Genomic DNA, 18,630 nt, shown 5'->3' with positions numbered 1-18,630 from the left:
TTTCCCTAGGTGCCGGCTGAGCTAGAGGCCAAAATCTACAGGTAGGCACTTCGCAAAAAACACCTCTGTTTTTTTCCATAATTTAGGATGTGTCCACGTTGCGCTTTGGGCTGTTTCCTGTCGCCGGCGCTAGGCCTACCCACGCAAGTGAGGTATCATTTTTATCGGGAGACTTGGGGGAACGCTGGGTGGAAGGAAATTTGTAGCTCCTCTCAGATTCCAGAACTTTCTGCCACAGAAATGTGAGGAACATGTGTTTTTTTAGCCAAATTTTGAGGTTTGCAAAGGATTCTGGGTAACAGAACCTGGTCCGAGCCCCGCAAGTCAGCCCTCCTTGGATTCCCCTAGGTCTCTAGTTTTCAGAAATGCACAGGTTTGGTAGGTTTCCCTCGGTGCCGGCTGAGCTAGAGGCTAAAATCTACAGGTAGGCACTTCGCAAAAAACACCTCTGTTTTTTCCCAAAATTTAGGATGTGTCCACGTTGCGCTTTGGGGTGTTTCCTGTCGCCGGCGCTAGGCCTACCCACGCAAGTGAGGTATCATTTTTATCGGGAGACTTGGGGGAACGCTGGGTTGAAGGAAATTTGTAGCTCCTCTCAGATTCCAGAACTTTCTGCCACAGAAATGTGAGGAACATGTGTTTTTTTAGCCAAATTTTGAGGTTTGCAAAGGATTCTGGGTAACAGAACCTGGTCCGAGCCCCGCAAGTCAGCCCTCCTTGGATTCCCCTAGGTCTCTAGTTTTCAGAAATGCACAGGTTTGGTAGGTTTCCCTAGGTGCCGGCTGAGCTAGAGGCCAAAATCTACAGGTAGGCACTTCGCAAAAAACACCTCTGTTTTTTTCCAAAATTTAGGATGTGTCCACGTTGCGCTTTGGGGTGTTTCCTGTCGCCGGCGCTAGGCCTACCCACGCAAGTGAGGTATCATTTTTATCGGGAGACTTGGGGGAACGCTGGGTGGAAGGAAATTTGTAGCTCCTCTCAGATTCCAGAACTTTCTGCCACAGAAATGTGAAGAACATTTGTTTTTTTAGCCAAATTTTGAGGTTTGCAAAGGATTCTGGGTAACAGAACCTGGTCCGAGCCCCGCAAGTCACCCCTCCTTGGATTCCCCTAGGTCTCTAGTTTTCAGAAATGCACAGGTTTGGTAGGTTTCCCTAGGTGCCGGCTGAGCTAGAGGCCAAAATCTACAGGTAGGCACTTCGCAAAAAACACCTCTGTTTTTTCCCAAAATTTAGGATGTGTCCACGTTGCGCTTTGGGCTGTTTCCTGTCGCCGGCGCTAGGCCTACCCACGCAAGTGAGGTATCATTTTTATCGGGAGACTTGGGGGAACGCTGGGTGGAAGGAAATTTGTAGCTCCTCTCAGATTCCAGAACTTTCTGCCACAGAAATGTGAGGAACATGTGTTTTTTTAGCCAAATTTTGAGGTTTGCAAAGGATTCTGGGTAACAGAACCTGGTCCGAGCCCCGCAAGTCACCCCTCCTTGGATTCCCCTAGGTCTCTAGTTTTCAGAAATGCACAGGTTTGGTAGCTTTCCCTAGGTGCCGGCTGAGCTAGAGGCCAAAATCTACAGGTAGGCACTTCGCAAAAAACACCTCTGTTTTTTTCCAAAATTTAGGATGTGTCCACGTTGCGCTTTGGGCTGTTTCCTGTCGCCGGCGCTAGGCCTACCCACGCAAGTGAGGTATCATTTTTATCGGGAGACTTGGGGGAACGCTGGGTGGAAGGAAATTTGTAGCTCCTCTCAGATTCCAGAACTTTCTACCACAGAAATGTGAGGAACATGTGTTTTTTTAGCCAAATTTTGAGGTTTGCAAAGGATTCTGGGTAACAGAACCTGGTCCGAGCCCCGCAAGTCACCCCTCCTTGGATTCCCCTAGGTCTCTAGTTTTCAGAACTGCACAGGTTTGGTAGGTTTCCCTAGGTGCCGGCTGAGCTAGAGGCCAAAATCTACAGGTAGGCACTTCGCAAAAAACACCTCTGTTTTTTCCCAAAATTTAGGATGTGTCCACGTTGCGCTTTGGGGTGTTTCCTGTCGCCGGCGCTAGGCCTACCCACGCAAGTGAGGTATCATTTTTATCGGGAGACTTGGGGGAACGCTGGGTGGAAGGAAATTTGTAGCTCCTCTCAGATTCCAGAACTTTCTACCACAGAAATGTGAGGAACATGTGTTTTTTTAGCCAAATTTTGAGGTTTGCAAAGGATTCTGGGTAACAGAACCTGGTCCGAGCCCCGCAAGTCACCCCTCCTTGGATTCCCCTAGGTCTCTAGTTTTCAGAACTGCACAGGTTTGGTAGGTTTCCCTAGGTGCCGGCTGAGCTAGAGGCCAAAATCTACAGGTAGGCACTTCGCAAAAAACACCTGTTTTTTCCCAAAATTTAGGATGTGTCCACGTTGCGCTTTGGGGTGTTTCCTGTCGCCGGCGCTAGGCCTACCCACGCAAGTGAGGTATCATTTTTATCGGGAGACTTGGGGGAACGCTGGGTGGAAGGAAATTTGTAGCTCCTCTCAGATTCCAGAACTTTCTGCCACAGAAATGTGAGGAACATGTGTTTTTTTAGCCAAATTTTGAGGTTTCCAAAGGATTCTGGGTAACAGAACCTGGTCCGAGCCCCGCAAGTCACCCCTCCTTGGATTCCCCTAGGTCTCTAGTTTTCAGAACTGCACAGGTTTGGTAGGTTTCCCTAGGTGCCGGCTGAGCTAGGGGCCAAAATCTACAGGTAGGCACTTCGCAAAAAACCCCTCTGTTTTTTTCCAAAATTTAGGATGTGTCCACGTTGCGTTTTGGGGCGTTTCCTGTTGCGGGCGCTAGGCCTACCCACGCAAGTGAGGTATCATTTTTATCGGGAAACTTGGGGGAACGCTGGGTGGAAGGAAATTTGTAGCTCCTCTCAGATTCCAGAACTTTCTGCCACAGAAATGTGAGGAACATGTGTTTTTTTAGCCAAATTTTGAGGTTTGCAAAGGATTCTGGGTAACAGAACCTGGTCCGAGCCCCGCAAGTCACCCCTCCTTGGATTCCCCTAGGTCTCTAGTTTTCAGAAATGCACAGGTTTGGTAGCTTTCCCTAGGTGCCGGCTGAGCTAGAGGCCAAAATCTACAGGTAGGCACTTCGCAAAAAACCCCTCTGTTTTTTTCCAAAATGTAGGATGTGTCCACGTTGCGCTTTGGGGTGTTTCCTGTCGCCAGCGCTAGGCCTACCCACGCAAGTGAGGTATCATTTTTATCGGGAGACTTGGGGGAACGCTGGGTGGAAGGAAATTTGTAGCTACTCTCAGATTCCAGAACTTTCTGCCACAGAAATGTGAGGAACATGTGTTTTTTTAGCCAAATTTTGAGGTTTGCAAAGGATTCTGGGTAACAGAACCTGGTCCGAGCCCCGCAAGTCACCCCTCCTTGGATTCCCCTAGGTCTCTAGTTTTCAGAACTGCACAGGTTTGGTAGGTTTCCCTAGGTGCCGGCTGAGCTAGAGGCCAAAATCTACAGGTAGGCACTTCGCAAAAAACACCTCTGTTTTTTCCCAAAATTTAGGATGTGTCCACGTTGCGCTTTGGGGTGTTTCCTGTCGCCGGCGCTAGGCCTACCCACGCAAGTGAGGTATCATTTTTATCGGGAGACTTGGGGGAACGCTGGGTGGAAGGAAATTTGTAGCTCCTCTCAGATTCCAGAACTTTCTGCCACAGAAATGTGAGGAACATGTGTTTTTTTAGCCAAATTTTGAGGTTTGCAAAGGATTCTGGGTAACAGAACCTGGTCCGAGCCCCGCAAGTCACCCCTCCTTGGATTCCCCTAGGTCTCTAGTTTTCAGAACTGCACAGGTTTGGTAGGTTTCCCTAGGTGCCGGCTGAGCTAGAGGCCAAAATCTACAGGTAGGCACTTCGCAAAAAACACCTCTGTTTTTTCCCAAAATTTAGGATGTGTCCACGTTGCGCTTTGGGGTGTTTCCTGTCGCCGGCGCTAGGCCTACCCACGCAAGTGAGGTATCATTTTTATCGGGAGACTTGGGGGAACGCTGGGTGGAAGGAAATTTGTAGCTCCTCTCAGATTCCAGAACTTTCTGCCACAGAAATGTGAGGAACATGTGTTTTTTTAGCCACATTTTGAGGTTTGCAAAGGATTCTGGGTAACAGAACCTGGTCCGAGCCCCGCAAGTCACCCCTCCTTGGATTCCCCTAGGTCTCTAGTTTTCAGAAATGCACAGGTTTGGTAGGTTTCCCTAGGTGCCGGCTGAGCTAGAGGCCAAAATCTACAGGTAGGCACTTCGCAAAAAACACCTCTGTTTTTTTCCAAAATTTAGGATGTGTCCACGTTGCGCTTTGGGCTGTTTCCTGTCGCTGGCGCTAGGCCTACCCACGCAAGTGAGGTATCATTTTTATCGGGAGACTTGGGGGAACGCTGGGTGGAAGGAAATTTGTAGCTCCTCTGATTCCAGAACTTTCTGCCACAGAAATGTGAGGAACATGTGTTTTTTTAGCCAAATTTTGAGGTTTGCAAAGGATTCTGGGTAACAGAACCTGGTCCGAGCCCCGCAAGTCACCCCTCCTTGGATTCCCATAGGTCTCTAATTTTCAGAACTGCACAGGTTTGGTAGGTTTCCCTAGGTGCCGGCTGAGCTAGAGGCCAAAATCTACAGGTAGGCACTTCGCAAAAAACCCCTCTGTTTTTTTCCAAAATTTAGGATGTGTCCACGTTGCGCTTTGGGGTGTTTCCTGTCGCCGGCGCTAGGCCTACCCACGCAAGTGAGGTATCATTTTTATCGGGAGACTTGGGGGAACGCTGGGTGGAAGGAAATTTGTAGCTCCTCTCAGATTCCAGAACTTTCTGCCACAGAAATGTGAGGAACATGTGTTTTTTTAGCCAAATTTTGAGGTTTGCAAAGGATTCTGGGTAACAGAACCTGGTCCGAGCCCCGCAAGTCACCCCTCCTTGGATTTCCCTAGGTCTCTAGTTTTCAGAAATGCACAGGTTTGGTAGGTTTCCCTAGGTGCCGGCTGAGCTAGAGGCCAAAATCTACAGGTAGGCACTTCGCAAAAAACCCCTCTGTTTTTTCCCAAAATTTAGGATGTGTCCACGTTGCGCTTTGGGGTGTTTCCTGTCGCGGGCGCTAGGCCTACCCACGCAAGTGAGGTATCATTTTTATCGGGAGACTTGGGGGAACGCTGGGTGGAAGGAAATTTGTAGCTCCTCTCAGATTCCAGAACTTTCTGCCACAGAAATGTGAGGAACATGTGTTTTTTTAGCCAAATTTTGAGGTTTGCAAAGGATTCTGGGTAACAGAACCTGGTCCGAGCCCCGCAAGTCACCCCTCCTTGGATTCCCCTAGGTCTCTAGTTTTCAGAAATGCACAGGTTTGGTAGCTTTCCCTAGGTGCCGGCTGAGCTAGAGGCCAAAATCTACAGGTAGGCACTTCGCAAAAAACACCTCTGTTTTTTTCCAAAATTTAGGATGTGTCCACGTTGCGCTTTGGGGTGTTTCCTGTCGCCGGCGCTAGGCCTACCCACGCAAGTGAGGTATCATTTTTATCGGGAGACTTGGGGGAACATAGATTAGCAAAACAAGTGCTATTGCCCCTTGTCTTTCTCTAAATTTTTTCCTTCCAAATATAGGACAGTGTGTAAAAAAGACATCTATTTGAGAAATTCCCTATAATTCACATGCTTGTATGGTCACCCCGGAATTCAGAGATGTGCAAATAACCACTGCTCCTCAGCACCTTATCTTGTGCCCTTTTTGGAAATGCAAAGGTTTTCTTGATAGCAATTTTTTACTCTTTATATTTCAGCAAATGAATTGCTGTATACCCGGTATAGAATGAAAACGCACGTCAGGGTGCAGCTCATTTATTGGCTCTGGGTTCCTTGGGTTCTTGATGAACCTACAAGCCCTATATATCCCCGCAACCAGAGGAGTCCAGCAGACGTAACGGTATATTGCTTTCGATAATCTGACATTGCAGGGAAAAGTTACAGAGTAAAACGTAGAGAAACATTTATGTTTTTTTCACCTCAATTTCAATATTTTTCTTTTTCAGTTGTTATTTTCTGTAGGAAACCCTTGTAGGATCTACACAAATGACCCCTTGCTGAATTCAGAATTTTGTCTACTTTACAGAAATGGTTAGGTTTCTGGGATCCAGCATTGGTTTCATGCCCATTCCTGTCACTGACTGGAAGGAGGCTGAAAGCACAAAAAATTGCAAAAATGGGGTATGCCCCAGTAAAATGCCAAAATTGTGTTGAAAAATTGGGTTTTCTGATTCAAGTCTGCCTGTTCCTGAAAGCTAGGAAGCTGCTGAGTTTAGCACTGCAAACCCTTTGTTGATGCCATTTTCAGGGGGAAATCCACAAGCCTTCTTCTGCAGCCACTTTTTCCAATTTTTTTGAAAAAAACGAAATTTTCACTGTATTTTGGCCAATTTCTTGGCCTCCTTCAAGGGAACCCACAAAGTCTGGGTACCTCTAGAATACCTAGGATGTTGGAAAAAAAGGACGCAAATTTGGCTTGGTTAGCTTATGTGGACAAAAAGTTATGAGGGCCTAAGCGCGAACTGCCCCAAATAGGCAAAAAAAGGCCTGGCACAGGAGGGGGAAAAGGCCTGGCAGCGAAGGGGTTAAAGGAGGCTAAAGGCCTATGCCCAAAAATGGATGGGGTTCATATTTCCTGCTTACTAGATGTGGCCGACCTAGTGATAAATCGATATGACGGAGCTAGGGCTACAAAGAAAATTGGATGTGTTTAACTCTCACTGTCAAAGGAAAAAAAATTGTAGTAAATAAGGATAAAACGAACATAATGACAATAGGGAAAAAGAAGAGTATTTACCTACTTTTTGGGAGGAGAAAAAGTTGAAAAGGTTAAAAAGTATAAATATTTAGACATGTGGTTTGACTCCGAATTAAGATGGAAAAAACATATTGAAGCTCTAAAGAATAGAGCTTTAACATCGGTATGGGGATTGAAACAGTATAGCGGTAAATATGGGGCCCATCCCTCCGTCCTGTTGTGTCTGCTTTTAATGCTGTGGTACGCCCTCAATTTCAATATGGGGTAGAAGTTTTAACACTCTCTGGGAATTTAAATTGGGAGGCAGAAGAAAGTAAATGTGTAAAACACATGCTATCACTGCCTCCCTCAAGCATGATACAAGCTATAAGGGCGGAATGTCAAATGACGGCATGGACCTACCAGGGAATGCAGGCCGCATTGAACTTTTGGTTGAGCCTAAGAGATGAGGGAATCTGTGAAACAGAAATAAAGACAAGTGAGTTACACTGGGCATCACAAGTGAGAAGACAGAAAAGAATTGCATCCTCTTAGGCTTATCTGGAAACCAGTGGTGCGGAGAACAAATCCCGAAGCAGGCTCCAGGTACAATGGTAAATAAAAGGGCAAGAGAAGTAGATCTGGAGTACCTGGAGAGAAAAATGTTCACCCAGTTTATGGTAGGTGGGTGAAGGAATCCAGATAATTTCCGCTGTATAGAGGCCCTACCCAACCCAAGACTAAGAGACGTAGTGTTGCAGTTTAGAGTTGTGTTAAACCCCAGCTATATGGACCCCAAAGCAAAAGCCATACTTAAGGATGATCAGGGTCTATGTACAGGTGGACTACAACAAAAATGTAGCGCTCAACATATATTATTGGATTGGTTTTTAGAGGTGTGTAAGCAGGTTTTAAAACCAATTTTAAGGAATATAATATTTTAAATCGGGATCAAGCACTTAAGTTATTAGTAGATGAGATTGATTAATGTAACGTGTGCGACAGGCCGATTTGGTATTGAAATAGTAGGGGTTTTAACGGGGCTTATAGGGCCCCGCAAAATGTAGCAAGTGAAGTTGAACAAGAGATGGCATTTTCTCAGACGAAGAGTTTACAATTGATTGCTTTTAAAATTATATTAATTAATAGTATTATAGGACATTGGTCTCGTTACAATGAGGTTTAAAGCAAAAGCATTGCCACTTTATTCAGATTTGTGCCACATGGAAATTATGAGAACCCTGGGATCATCAAAAATATAATCGGGTTAAGCGGATATACAAAACGCACTTTGTTAAATTAGCAGGAAAATGAAATTTGTATTTGAGGTTAGGAAAATTTATTGATTTGTATAAGGAGGGCATGTTCATATGAAAAGTTATGAATTAAGAATATTGCATGGGAAAACATCATGTAATAGATTAATTTTATGAACCACTGTATAGTTTATTTATGTTTTATACTTTTAAGGTTTTAAAACAAAGAATTTATAGAACAAAAACAGACAAAAGTAAACATATCCTCTTGTTGAAGTTATGGCTCTTGTAAGCTGAAATGTGTTGGAGTTGATGTGCCCTTAGTAAAATAATTTTTGGGTAAGCTATCAGACTCTGTAAGGCTTGTTTCCTCGAACATCAGTGACTACTAGATTAACAGGTGTACCTTTTCATGATCACTGGCACTGTTGTGGCAGAAAGGTTTGGCAGCATGATATACGGCCAATATTCATACACAGATATTTCCTACAAATGTGTGCGAATATGAAAGTATGATCATTTCATCTGTACCTCCTCACATGCCTCCTCTCTGACCTTTTATGATATATGAAGAATTCTAAAACATTTGAGTAAAACGGTACATCGTGACTTTTTGGGGCTGAATTAATAGCTTGAACAGGAGATGTTCTTCAAGGTTAGCTTCTTGTGATGATTTTAAAGATACTTTAGTCTCTATTTTCTATGGGGGTTCCCACTAATTCTACAAGTGAACAACTCACAGACAACATGGTCAGCTGCTCTTACTTTCTCCAGCCACAATTCTCATATGCCAAACTTTAAAAAATGAATAGGAAGAGATGTAGGCTAGCCTGGGCTTGATTACTTAATTCAAAGTGGTACCCTTTAAACACACATCTTCACTTTACAAGAAGAATTTGAATTGCAATACAATTTACACACCAGATGGTAGGATTACATGTGGGTAATATGCTGTTTATGAGCCACTGGCCACAGTTGCTTGTAATTTTTGTATCCTAACATACGGTACAGATGTAACTCACAATCTATGACACATATTTGCATCCAAATACATTTGTGTTTTGTTGCCTTGGAACTTACCCTGAAAATCTGTTTCCTAATGCATCATTGATTTGAATTAAAAGCACAAAAAAAGATTGGATACAGTTATAAACTGTTTTAGTAAGTTATCACAGCTTCATCCATTTAATAAACATTCAACCAATAGTTCATTTCAATGTTTCAAATAAAAAATGTGGAATATTGAGATGACATCTATCATAGGCCTCTATTTCCCTCCTACACAAAACATAAAAAATGTCCTGTTTCACACCCCTCACCATTTCAATCAGATGTTCATTCTTCTATGAAACAACTACCGAGGAGTCTGCTGCAGAAGACATTGCCTACCTGTTAAGTGATGAATGTGCCTTACAGGATGAGGTTTTAGGGAACTTCTGAATGCCAGAGTGTTTTGTTCCATGAACTGTCCCCTTCACATCCAAAGTAGTAATTTTAGAACTGACAAAAAAAAAGAATGCATTATAATATTTGCCGTAATTATTATCTTGCTGAAATCGTTGATGCCACCTTAGCATCAATCTTAATGTTTCACATCAAATGTATTTACTTATAGGCTATTTAAAGATCTTTTTGAAGCTAAACCAAAATTTGGGACATGTACACTACACACAAGAAACACATGCACAACTCTAGGACAGGCTTTCCCATGTGGGTCAGTTAGCCACAAGAACATCTATTTACGGTGCAAGCCCCTACTGTAAAAATAGATTGATATCAAATGAACTGCAAGTCACAGCCTACCTCTACAAATAAATATGTAATATTGTAATCGTACTTGTATAGTGCTTACTACCCCTGACGAGGCATCAAAGTGCTTTTCGGTGAGTAGCACGCCACTCCGGAACCCAATAGGAATTAGTGGTGGATTAGTATAGGGAAACATGAGATTCCACATGTCTTGAGCAAATAGTGGGTGCAAATACATATAATACTTCTCTGAGGTACACATACTTTGCCACTGATTACGGTATATCCCCAATATAAAACACAACAAGGACTATTATAACTGAGAGTGATAAAATGTTGGTATTACAAGTATATCCAGAAAACATCTTGAACACAAGACTACCAAACAGCTCAGCATGTGGATCTACAATCAAATTTTGTTGATTTTCAATACGTTAAACTTAAGGATATATAAAATAAGGAAGAAGAGAGAAAACACATAATTATCAATTCCATCCCTCACAAACATGCAGTACAAAAATCTCCAGTTCAGTTCTAAAACATTTGTAATAGAAACACATGAGTTTTAACCATGTTCATTACCAATTTATCCCTTTTTCCTCATCCTAGTTCCTCGGTCATTAGGCAAACTTGTTTCTTACAAAGAGGTCCCTATTTGCATTCTTAAAACAAAAAAAACCTTTTTGACTCTACCCAACCGGGTAGGGGAGAGAGTAATAGGAATGCCATTCCATAATTTAATTTATTTTGTTTCTTTTTCCCCCAAAGATAGGCAACCATCAAGTTAGATTTTTTTTTTCTGGACTGCTACTTGAACTCATGACCCCATCCAAGACAAGGTTGGTGCTGAAAGATGGTAACCACAAAAGGTGCGGTGAAGCATGTCAGTTATGAGCTTGCAGATTTTACAGTATTTACTTATCTGAAACATTACTGTGTTCTTAGTTCTAGCTGCAGAGCTAGCATTCCAGGGATGTCAGTTGACAGACTGAGCGATAGCCATGCTCTGGTTGTAGGGCAAGTACTTGAATAAATAACGCTTTACTTATCTTCAGTAGTGGAGTCTTTGTAAGCGGTGCAAGATTTGGCAACTTGTTGAGCCAGCCAGCAACCACAACCACTTAAGTTGGGTTTCGACCAGTCATTGGCGGTATCAGAGTGTGTAACAAGTCATGCATGCGCCAATATCCGTGCGAGCTACTGTGAGGCAGCATCATGGCTAATGCAGAGTCATGAAGGCGCGGAGCCACGGAGGCTTTGCCTATGCATCCAAGCTGACAGCCTAACCTTGGGGAAGACACATCATCCCCAGGCATCCAATCAGCATCAGAAGGACAGCGTGACATGCGTGGGTACCATCTTATATTGAGCCTGTAACGGTGATACGCACACCAGCGTGTCAATTTGTTGTGTTCTTTCCTGTATATACGGTGATGAGGACACCAACCCAGATTAATTTCAGATTTATTAGAACATTGGAATGCTGAGGGCTCCATTGAAAACAATGGAGTGCTGCGGGCTTTTACTGGCCGATAAAAGCCTGCAGCGCCAACATTCCAATGTTCGCTTTGTTCACAGCAACAGCTGTGAACAAAGCCTCACGGAGCCCGAGGGGATTTAAATCCCCTCGGGCTCCGTGAACATTTTTTTTTTTAATAGAAGGGCAGAATGTTCTAATAGCCTTAGAACCCGCCGTAGCGGGCTCTACCGGCTATTAAAGTCCCTCTCCCTTGTTAAATGCCCTCGCCTTTGGCTCGGGCATTTAACGCGGGGAGCGGGCCTTTAATAGCCGGTAGAGCCCGCTACGGCGGGTTCTAAGGCTATATTATGGCACATGTTGCTAATACCAGCATACTCCTGCGCATCACTTACTATGGACCTGAAACGGTTATATGCACACCAGTGTGTCATTCCACTGTGTGCCTTCTTATCTACAACAGTGATGCGCACACCAATTCATGTTAATTTCTGGTGCATTTACGGTAAATAGTGTTGATATTAGCACACTATTGCCATTGGGTACCATGATATGCACATCTGTTAACATCAAATTTTAAGGAGTGGGAACAATTACAGTTATAAGCTATTATTCATGAAAATTGTCTCGTTGGCCAGCATTACAAATAAATTAATTTCTTCTATGTCAGGACCAGAGGCGAGGATTATGCTCAAAACTTTTATTCTTTTAATACTTCCAGTAGTCTTCAACAATAAAAAAATAAAAAAGCTACCTTTCCCAAGACACTATAGGAAAGGAATACACAAGTAACACTGAACCAATCAGAGACCAATACTGCAAGTCCATAATCGTAAACAGCTCCCGATAACTTCCTTTCTTTCCTGTTTCCAGCAGAGAATTAAGTGACTTTATTGTCTGTGCTTATACTGTCATTGTTTGTAATCGCAGTTTGTTTTTACCCCACATGTGTAGGGTGTACCGCAAGAGCGCGTTCAACAGTGCTTCATTTACAGCTGCTTTCACTCTTTCGCTGGGCCGCTTGAGTGCGGTGAGGCCAACAGCCTGCTAGAGAGCAGGTCGCCAACGTGCTAGGCCCGCCTCTACTGCTCAGCAGGGAACAGCGTCACCCTCACACGCAGAGTGGTCGACTTCCCCAATTAGAGCCTTCTTGTGCCTGCCTCCCGTGAGCTGCTTCAGAAGCCTGACGCCCTGCGAGCGCAGGGTCAGTATTCATCATGATAAGTGGCAGAGCCTTTGATGGTCTGTAATCACTTAGTAACCCATTCGAGTCTCTGCACAGTAAGCACACATTTCCAACGCGAGTCTCACTCAGCCACTTCAGGGGCTGGACCCAGGTGGTATTAACCCTTTTGATATTAAAGGATGTGCAGCCCGTTTCTTGACCCACAATATTTACATCTGTGTTTTGCACACTTCACTGTCTGCCTGGTTCTACTTGGCCCATTAGTACTTGCCCTGAGGGCCTAAACAATTTATGGGCCTCCCCTAGTATAACTAACCGGCTCACTCCTGTGTTTGAACTCTCAGTGGGTGACATAGTGGGAGGTGTGTGTTTTTGTCTTTTACCCATGGCCATCTATCTATCATGGAATCTATCATTTAGGAATGCCATAGACATTGCCAAAGTAATGAAACAATCTGAACCCTGAATGAAAGTAATGGAAAGAAAAGACTACAATAGCAGGACACCTTCTAGTGTTGAGAAGATGGACTCAAATTGGTGCAGATTAAAAAAACAGCAGTTCTTAGAAATCTAAACAGTGTTCGAAGACGTGATTGATGTGGTAGCAATTAATTTTGACACTGCAGAATATTGCAAATGGTTAGCCATCAATAAGGACTGCAGGAAGTGTGTTCAAAAAAGGGATGTCATGACTATGTGCAAACAAGAGAGCAAGACTGGAGTAGCCACAATAGATGAGAAAGTCTTGGGTTAGCTCAAGCTCATAAAATTATTTGCATGGGAAATGCAAAGACTGAGCACAGAAAAAAAAAAAAGACCAAAAGAGGATTTTGTGATTAATGAGAAAACTGTAGAACTTATGATAGACTCAGGCTCCATGTAAACAATCAGTCCGAAAGAGCTGTTTTTTCAACACTGGTCAGATGTCAATCTATTCCCTAAGGATATCAACCCAGGAGGCTATCAAGAAGAAAACATAAATTTGAAGGATACATGGAACCTACCATAGAGTTTGGTGGGAGGAAGATAAGGGGCAAGGTATATGTGGTTGAAGATGGACCACCTATACTAGGTTGGATGCATCAGTACAACCATAACATTGTGGTAAACCCAAGAGTGCCTAATCAAGTAATGGTATTGAAGGATTTTTACATTGCCAGTTACTTAGAAGATGCACAGGAGGTATTTAGGGAATTAATGGGTATTTGAAAGGTTATGGCCACAAAATAGTGTTGAAACCACATGCCATTCCCGTGCAGCATAAATAACGAAGAATTTCATTTGTGGCTTACGCTGCAGTGAAAGAGATGTTAGACAAAATTATTTCTACTGGTGTGATTGAGCCAGTGAAGACATCTAGGTGGAAATCGCCAATGGTGATTACTGAGAAACCAGATGGAAAATACAGGTTGTGTGTTGACCTCAGGTCCCTTAACCAGAATGTGGTGGTTGACACTTACCTGCTGCCGAACATAAACAAACATACTCGCTTTAGTAGATGGGAGGTATTTTTCTAAGCTTGACCTAAAGAACGCTTTCCATTAAATCAGATTGCATGAGAAGTCTAAACCACTCACTGCCTTTATTACCATGGAGGGTACATTTTAGGTTACACATATGCCCTTAGGCTTGGGTTCGGCCACAAGCATGTTTCAAAGAACGATGAATGAAGTATTTAAAGGGATGACCAATATTCTGTATTTTCAGGATGACATTTTAGTATTTGGTGATTCAGCACAAACAACATTACAAGGTGCTCAGAGAAGCTCTTTAAAGAATAAGTGAAGCTGGTTTGTCTCTCCAACATGGTAAGTCCAAATTGGCTTTGCACTTGCCACTTTGGGTTACAATACTACAGAGAATGGCGTAAGGCCCAAAGAAAACTTATTAGATGCAATGAGTATCTTCTGCACCAGAGGATAAAGATCACCCAAGATCCTTTTTAGGCCTTATTGACTATTACTCTAAATTTGTTCAAAGATTTTCTGACAAAATTGAATGTCTAAGGTTGTTATTAAAACAAACATTGGCTTAGCCAGTAGGTCTCGCCTTTGGGACCTTTTAAAAGTGTTTAGCTTGAGCTGTTGGTTTTGCCAATGTTTGTAAGCTATATCATACAGTATTATCCCTTGTATGCAGAAATGCAGTAATGAAACGCCTATTTGTGACTGAGGAAATATCACTGTAAGCGCAATACAAACATGATGAGGTAGGTGATATGTCAGAGTCCATTAGAGACATTTTGGAGAGAAATGTTGTGTTTATGTTTCATGCAACATCTATACACACAGTTCTTTTAGATCCAAATAGGACCTAACACGAGAAATGTGAGGATGTCACAGAGATTATTTGCAGTAATGTTAGTGAGTTGCAATACTGAAAATACATGTAACTATCCCCAAGTATTAGATGTAAATACATTTAGAATTGGGACAAGTGCACCTTTGTGCTGTCAGTGACTTGGCCATAGAGGGCCAGGTGAAATTGGATCATAACTGTAAAGCTGTTCCGAACAAAGGCCCCCAAAATACGTTTGGCCCAGGTCGCTGAAAATTCTTAAGACGTCCCTGAACCAGGAATGCATTCCTAAGAAAAATATTAGTTTCCTGCACTTACGTTATTTTTAATATGAATTAGTTACTGAATATATGCCACATTCCACTGAAAATGCATATACATCACACCACTGACAGAATTTAAATTATAAATGTTTTTAGTACCAAAATCCATGGTATTCCATTAGTCCCAGAAGCGTGAACTGCTGAGTTTCAACCTGCACATTGCAAGATACAAAGGTACCTTAAAAGGAGGCATACATTGCAACCGGATGAGCTATCTAAATCAGATTTATCTAATCAGACTACTTCCTCAAGCTGTCCGATCTATGTCTAATAGAAAAGCAGTCATTGCTGTGTTTCTTTGCTTTAAGGTAAGCATAGGTCATTGACTTACAGCAAGAACCAGAATTTCAAACAAAATCAGAACAGGCCCGGATGAGAAGCACAGGATATGAGCCAATGTTGGATCTGGGCAACAATAAGCAGCACAGGCTCTCTCAAGGCCTTAACTATCTTCATTAAACGTGATCCGATTAGTAACGCTCCAGGAACAGAAAAGGTGGTGCTCGGCTGACATGATGAACATTAATGAACAGGTGCTTTGCAACAGCTTTCCTACATGTATATTGCCAATGCGTCTGTCTAGGGCAGTGGGCCCCATTTTCAGCATTCCTGTATTTATTACCGAACACTCTCACCCCAAAATGAACATAAAGCATGGTGCCAAGTCACAAGGAGAAAGGATTGCGGCTCAGATTAAAGGGAAAACTGAAACCAGAGGGCCAAAGGAGGCGGGGCTATCACACACTGGAACAGAAGTAAAAGTGATGCAGTGTGATGGTCAACAGAAACTTTCTTTTAGTGAAAGCTACATGGGCAGAAAATTAGCACAAAAAGGAGGGACATTTAGCACAATACACAAATAAAAGTGAAACATTTAAGAAACACACAACAAAGAACGAACGGCAAGTGGACATGGCTAAAGACCCTATATTGAACACAGCATGTCTCTCAGTCAGCGCATGCGCTGCCTAGGCTCATCCTAAAAAGGAACCAGTTTTGTTTGGGGTAAAGAACAGCAGGAGTGTTTTGAACATATAAAGAAAGATCTGTAATGCTGGTATTCTAACAACATTTCATACTAAATTAAAACCATTTCTCACAGTGGATGCCAGCAGAACAGGTATAGGAGCTGTTCTCACAGGTTCATGGTAAACATGAGAAAACAGCGGCATTCACCTCTAGAATACTGACCACCTTTGAAAGGAATTATTCGGTTATTGAAAAAGAATCACTTGCAGCAGCCTGAGGAGTCGAGTACTGTTGGGGACCAACTCTGTATTACGAACAGATTGCAAGCCTTTAGTGAAGATTCTTCACCCAGGTGTGGCTGGGAAGGGATCTGAGAGGTTGGCCAGACTTGCTGTTTGTTTACAAGAATATTGCTACACACTAGAACATATTCACAGATGGAGGAACTGTCAAGCTGACTGTTTGTCTAGGATGCCATTACACTGGTGTGCAGTGGACGGTCCGGCTGTTTTGGCTAAAGCAGCAGAAGGGGCTATAGCATCAATGCAAGATGTGATAGGAGTTAAGGAAGCATGTGTGATTACTAAACAGGAGTGGATAATCAAAACAGAATTAGATTCCACACTAAAAGAAGTCAAAAGCCTACTTTTGTTGGGTAAGGTGGGGGGGACGTTCAGCAGCTGTACCAGTCAGACCTTTCATCATGGTTGTAGATGAACTTTCGATTTGTGATGATATGGTGATTATGAGGGGGGCTAAGTTTGTTCTTCTTCAAGGCTTGAGGTCTAAATTGATAGAGACAGCACATGAGGGACACTTAGGACAGACTAAGGCTACGAAAAGGTTGACTGCCGATTGGGAGCGGTAGTTTGTTTTTTTACTAACAGATGTTCATTTAATTCACCATTTGTGAAGGAGGAAGATTTGTTATGAGCGTGAAGGTTTTACTTGTTTACTAATCTGGAATTTGGAACATTACTGTGTTCTGAGTTCCAGGTGCAGAACTAGCATTCTAGAGACGTCAGTTGGCAGCTGACTGTCTGAGGGTTAGCCACACTCTGGTTGTAAGGCAAGTACTTTAATAAATTGCGTTTTCACTTACCTTCAGTGGTAGAGTCTTTGCAGGTGGTGCAATAATGTCTTAAATCCTTCTCCTCATACAGCATGGAGACCCTCACAGCCTTCATCTGAAGTGCATATCACAACAGTGCACAGGTGATTATTAGCTAGATGCTAGGAAGGAAACTTAAAGGAGCAGGAAGTGGTGTGGCTCAATTGAGGCAGGGAAGGCGGCCAGATGTCTGACAGCTATTTGCGCTCCTGGTCCTTAATAAGTAAATTTACATGGGGACGCACATAAGTCGATGAACCTTTTGATTTGCATGGAGTATCCTAGCTATGATGTGACCGATGCTTCTCAATAATCAATACACAATATTCAACAGTCATTAGACTAGTCATTAATCAACAATTAATAATCATCACACCATGACTTTTCCAGTCATGGATAACCACAACTCAGGATACGTTTTAGTAATTTTATTCTCTATTGATTACCATACTAAGTCATGAGATTAGTTCAAGCTTTAATCAAATTCAACAATTTCCACAGTAATTCATGAGTAGATGCCAAAAACATAACCTAATCAAAACTTGCATCCGAATACATTCTAAAGCATTAGCATAGATCAACAAATGAGTCAAAAGCAGATAAGTCAACATGTGTAATGGAGTTCAGCAAATCAGTCCATCAACCATTGTCTCTGATTTGTCAATTGCCATAGAGCGAAAACCCTCACCTAACCCAGATTAGCATCAGCATGTGGGACTTCATGCAAAAACAATTTATAACAAGAATTTAGAAAACATCTAGCTAAGAAAAACTATTTTGACAGTGCAGTTGGTACCTAGAAAGAAAAGGCACAAAAACATAATTCAGTCACATTGTCATATCTACCTATCCTCTGTATGGATCACCAACAAAGTCAATCTTCGCCTTCAGGTCATCAGTCAATCAGCATCACATCAGGCTCTCACTCAGTATGAGCCCAATGACAGAATCTCGAATCACCTCTTTGATTCCACAGTCTCGCTCCCCTAACATCTGCACCTAACATCTGAATACTCTTCACACCGTCATGTTGTTACATCAAAGTCACCCAGAGTATCTCCCAATTCCTAATTGGTCAATTAGTCATATGATTTTTCCCCAACCAATAAGTTTTGTAAGTCAAATCTATGAATTCTAATATATCATAGTTCTCATGTCGTTGATTGGTTCACTTTGCCATGTCCTTATCATCCGGCTCGTCAGGTATCGAAAATGTTGCATCTTCTTCTCCAGTCAGTGTCTTTATTGTTCGAGTCCTGGGAAAGTACACCCAGTGAGTTTTACACGTTAGTCGTTACATTTCTAGATCCATAATCTCCTGTCTGGCGGTTCACACAGAAGTTTCAGCTAAGCAATTTTTATTAAACAATAAGCAGTTCAACGTTAGTTCAGCTTGTCAGCATTTTCCATTAACGTTAAGGAACAGAGTTTCTGCATGAGGCCTGGCAAACTAGGCCAAGACTCTTGCTAAGTTAAGGCCTACAATTAATGCAAAACAT

General features: G+C 42.7%; 1 protein-coding gene across 3 annotated transcripts in view; it reads right to left on the bottom strand.

Moving 5' to 3' along the window:
• FBXO15 (F-box protein 15) overlaps positions 1-18,630 on the bottom strand; it is a 330,998-nt gene that overhangs the window by 301,129 nt on the left and 11,239 nt on the right. For 2 of the 3 annotated variants that reach the window (XM_069219882.1, XM_069219881.1), the window contains exon 3: positions 9,408-9,518. In XM_069219882.1, the coding sequence (XP_069075983.1) occupies positions 9,408-9,518 (111 nt within the window). Of the gene's footprint in view, positions 1-9,407; positions 9,519-17,122; positions 17,300-18,630 lie in introns of those variants that run through there. The other variant, XM_069219883.1, reaches the window with a different exon arrangement.

Source organism: Pleurodeles waltl, chromosome 2_2 (genome assembly GCF_031143425.1).
Source record: "Pleurodeles waltl isolate 20211129_DDA chromosome 2_2, aPleWal1.hap1.20221129, whole genome shotgun sequence".
In the NCBI taxonomy this organism is placed as follows: Eukaryota; Metazoa; Chordata; class Amphibia; order Caudata; family Salamandridae; genus Pleurodeles; species Pleurodeles waltl.
This window is presented reverse-complemented; position numbering and strand designations above follow the sequence as displayed.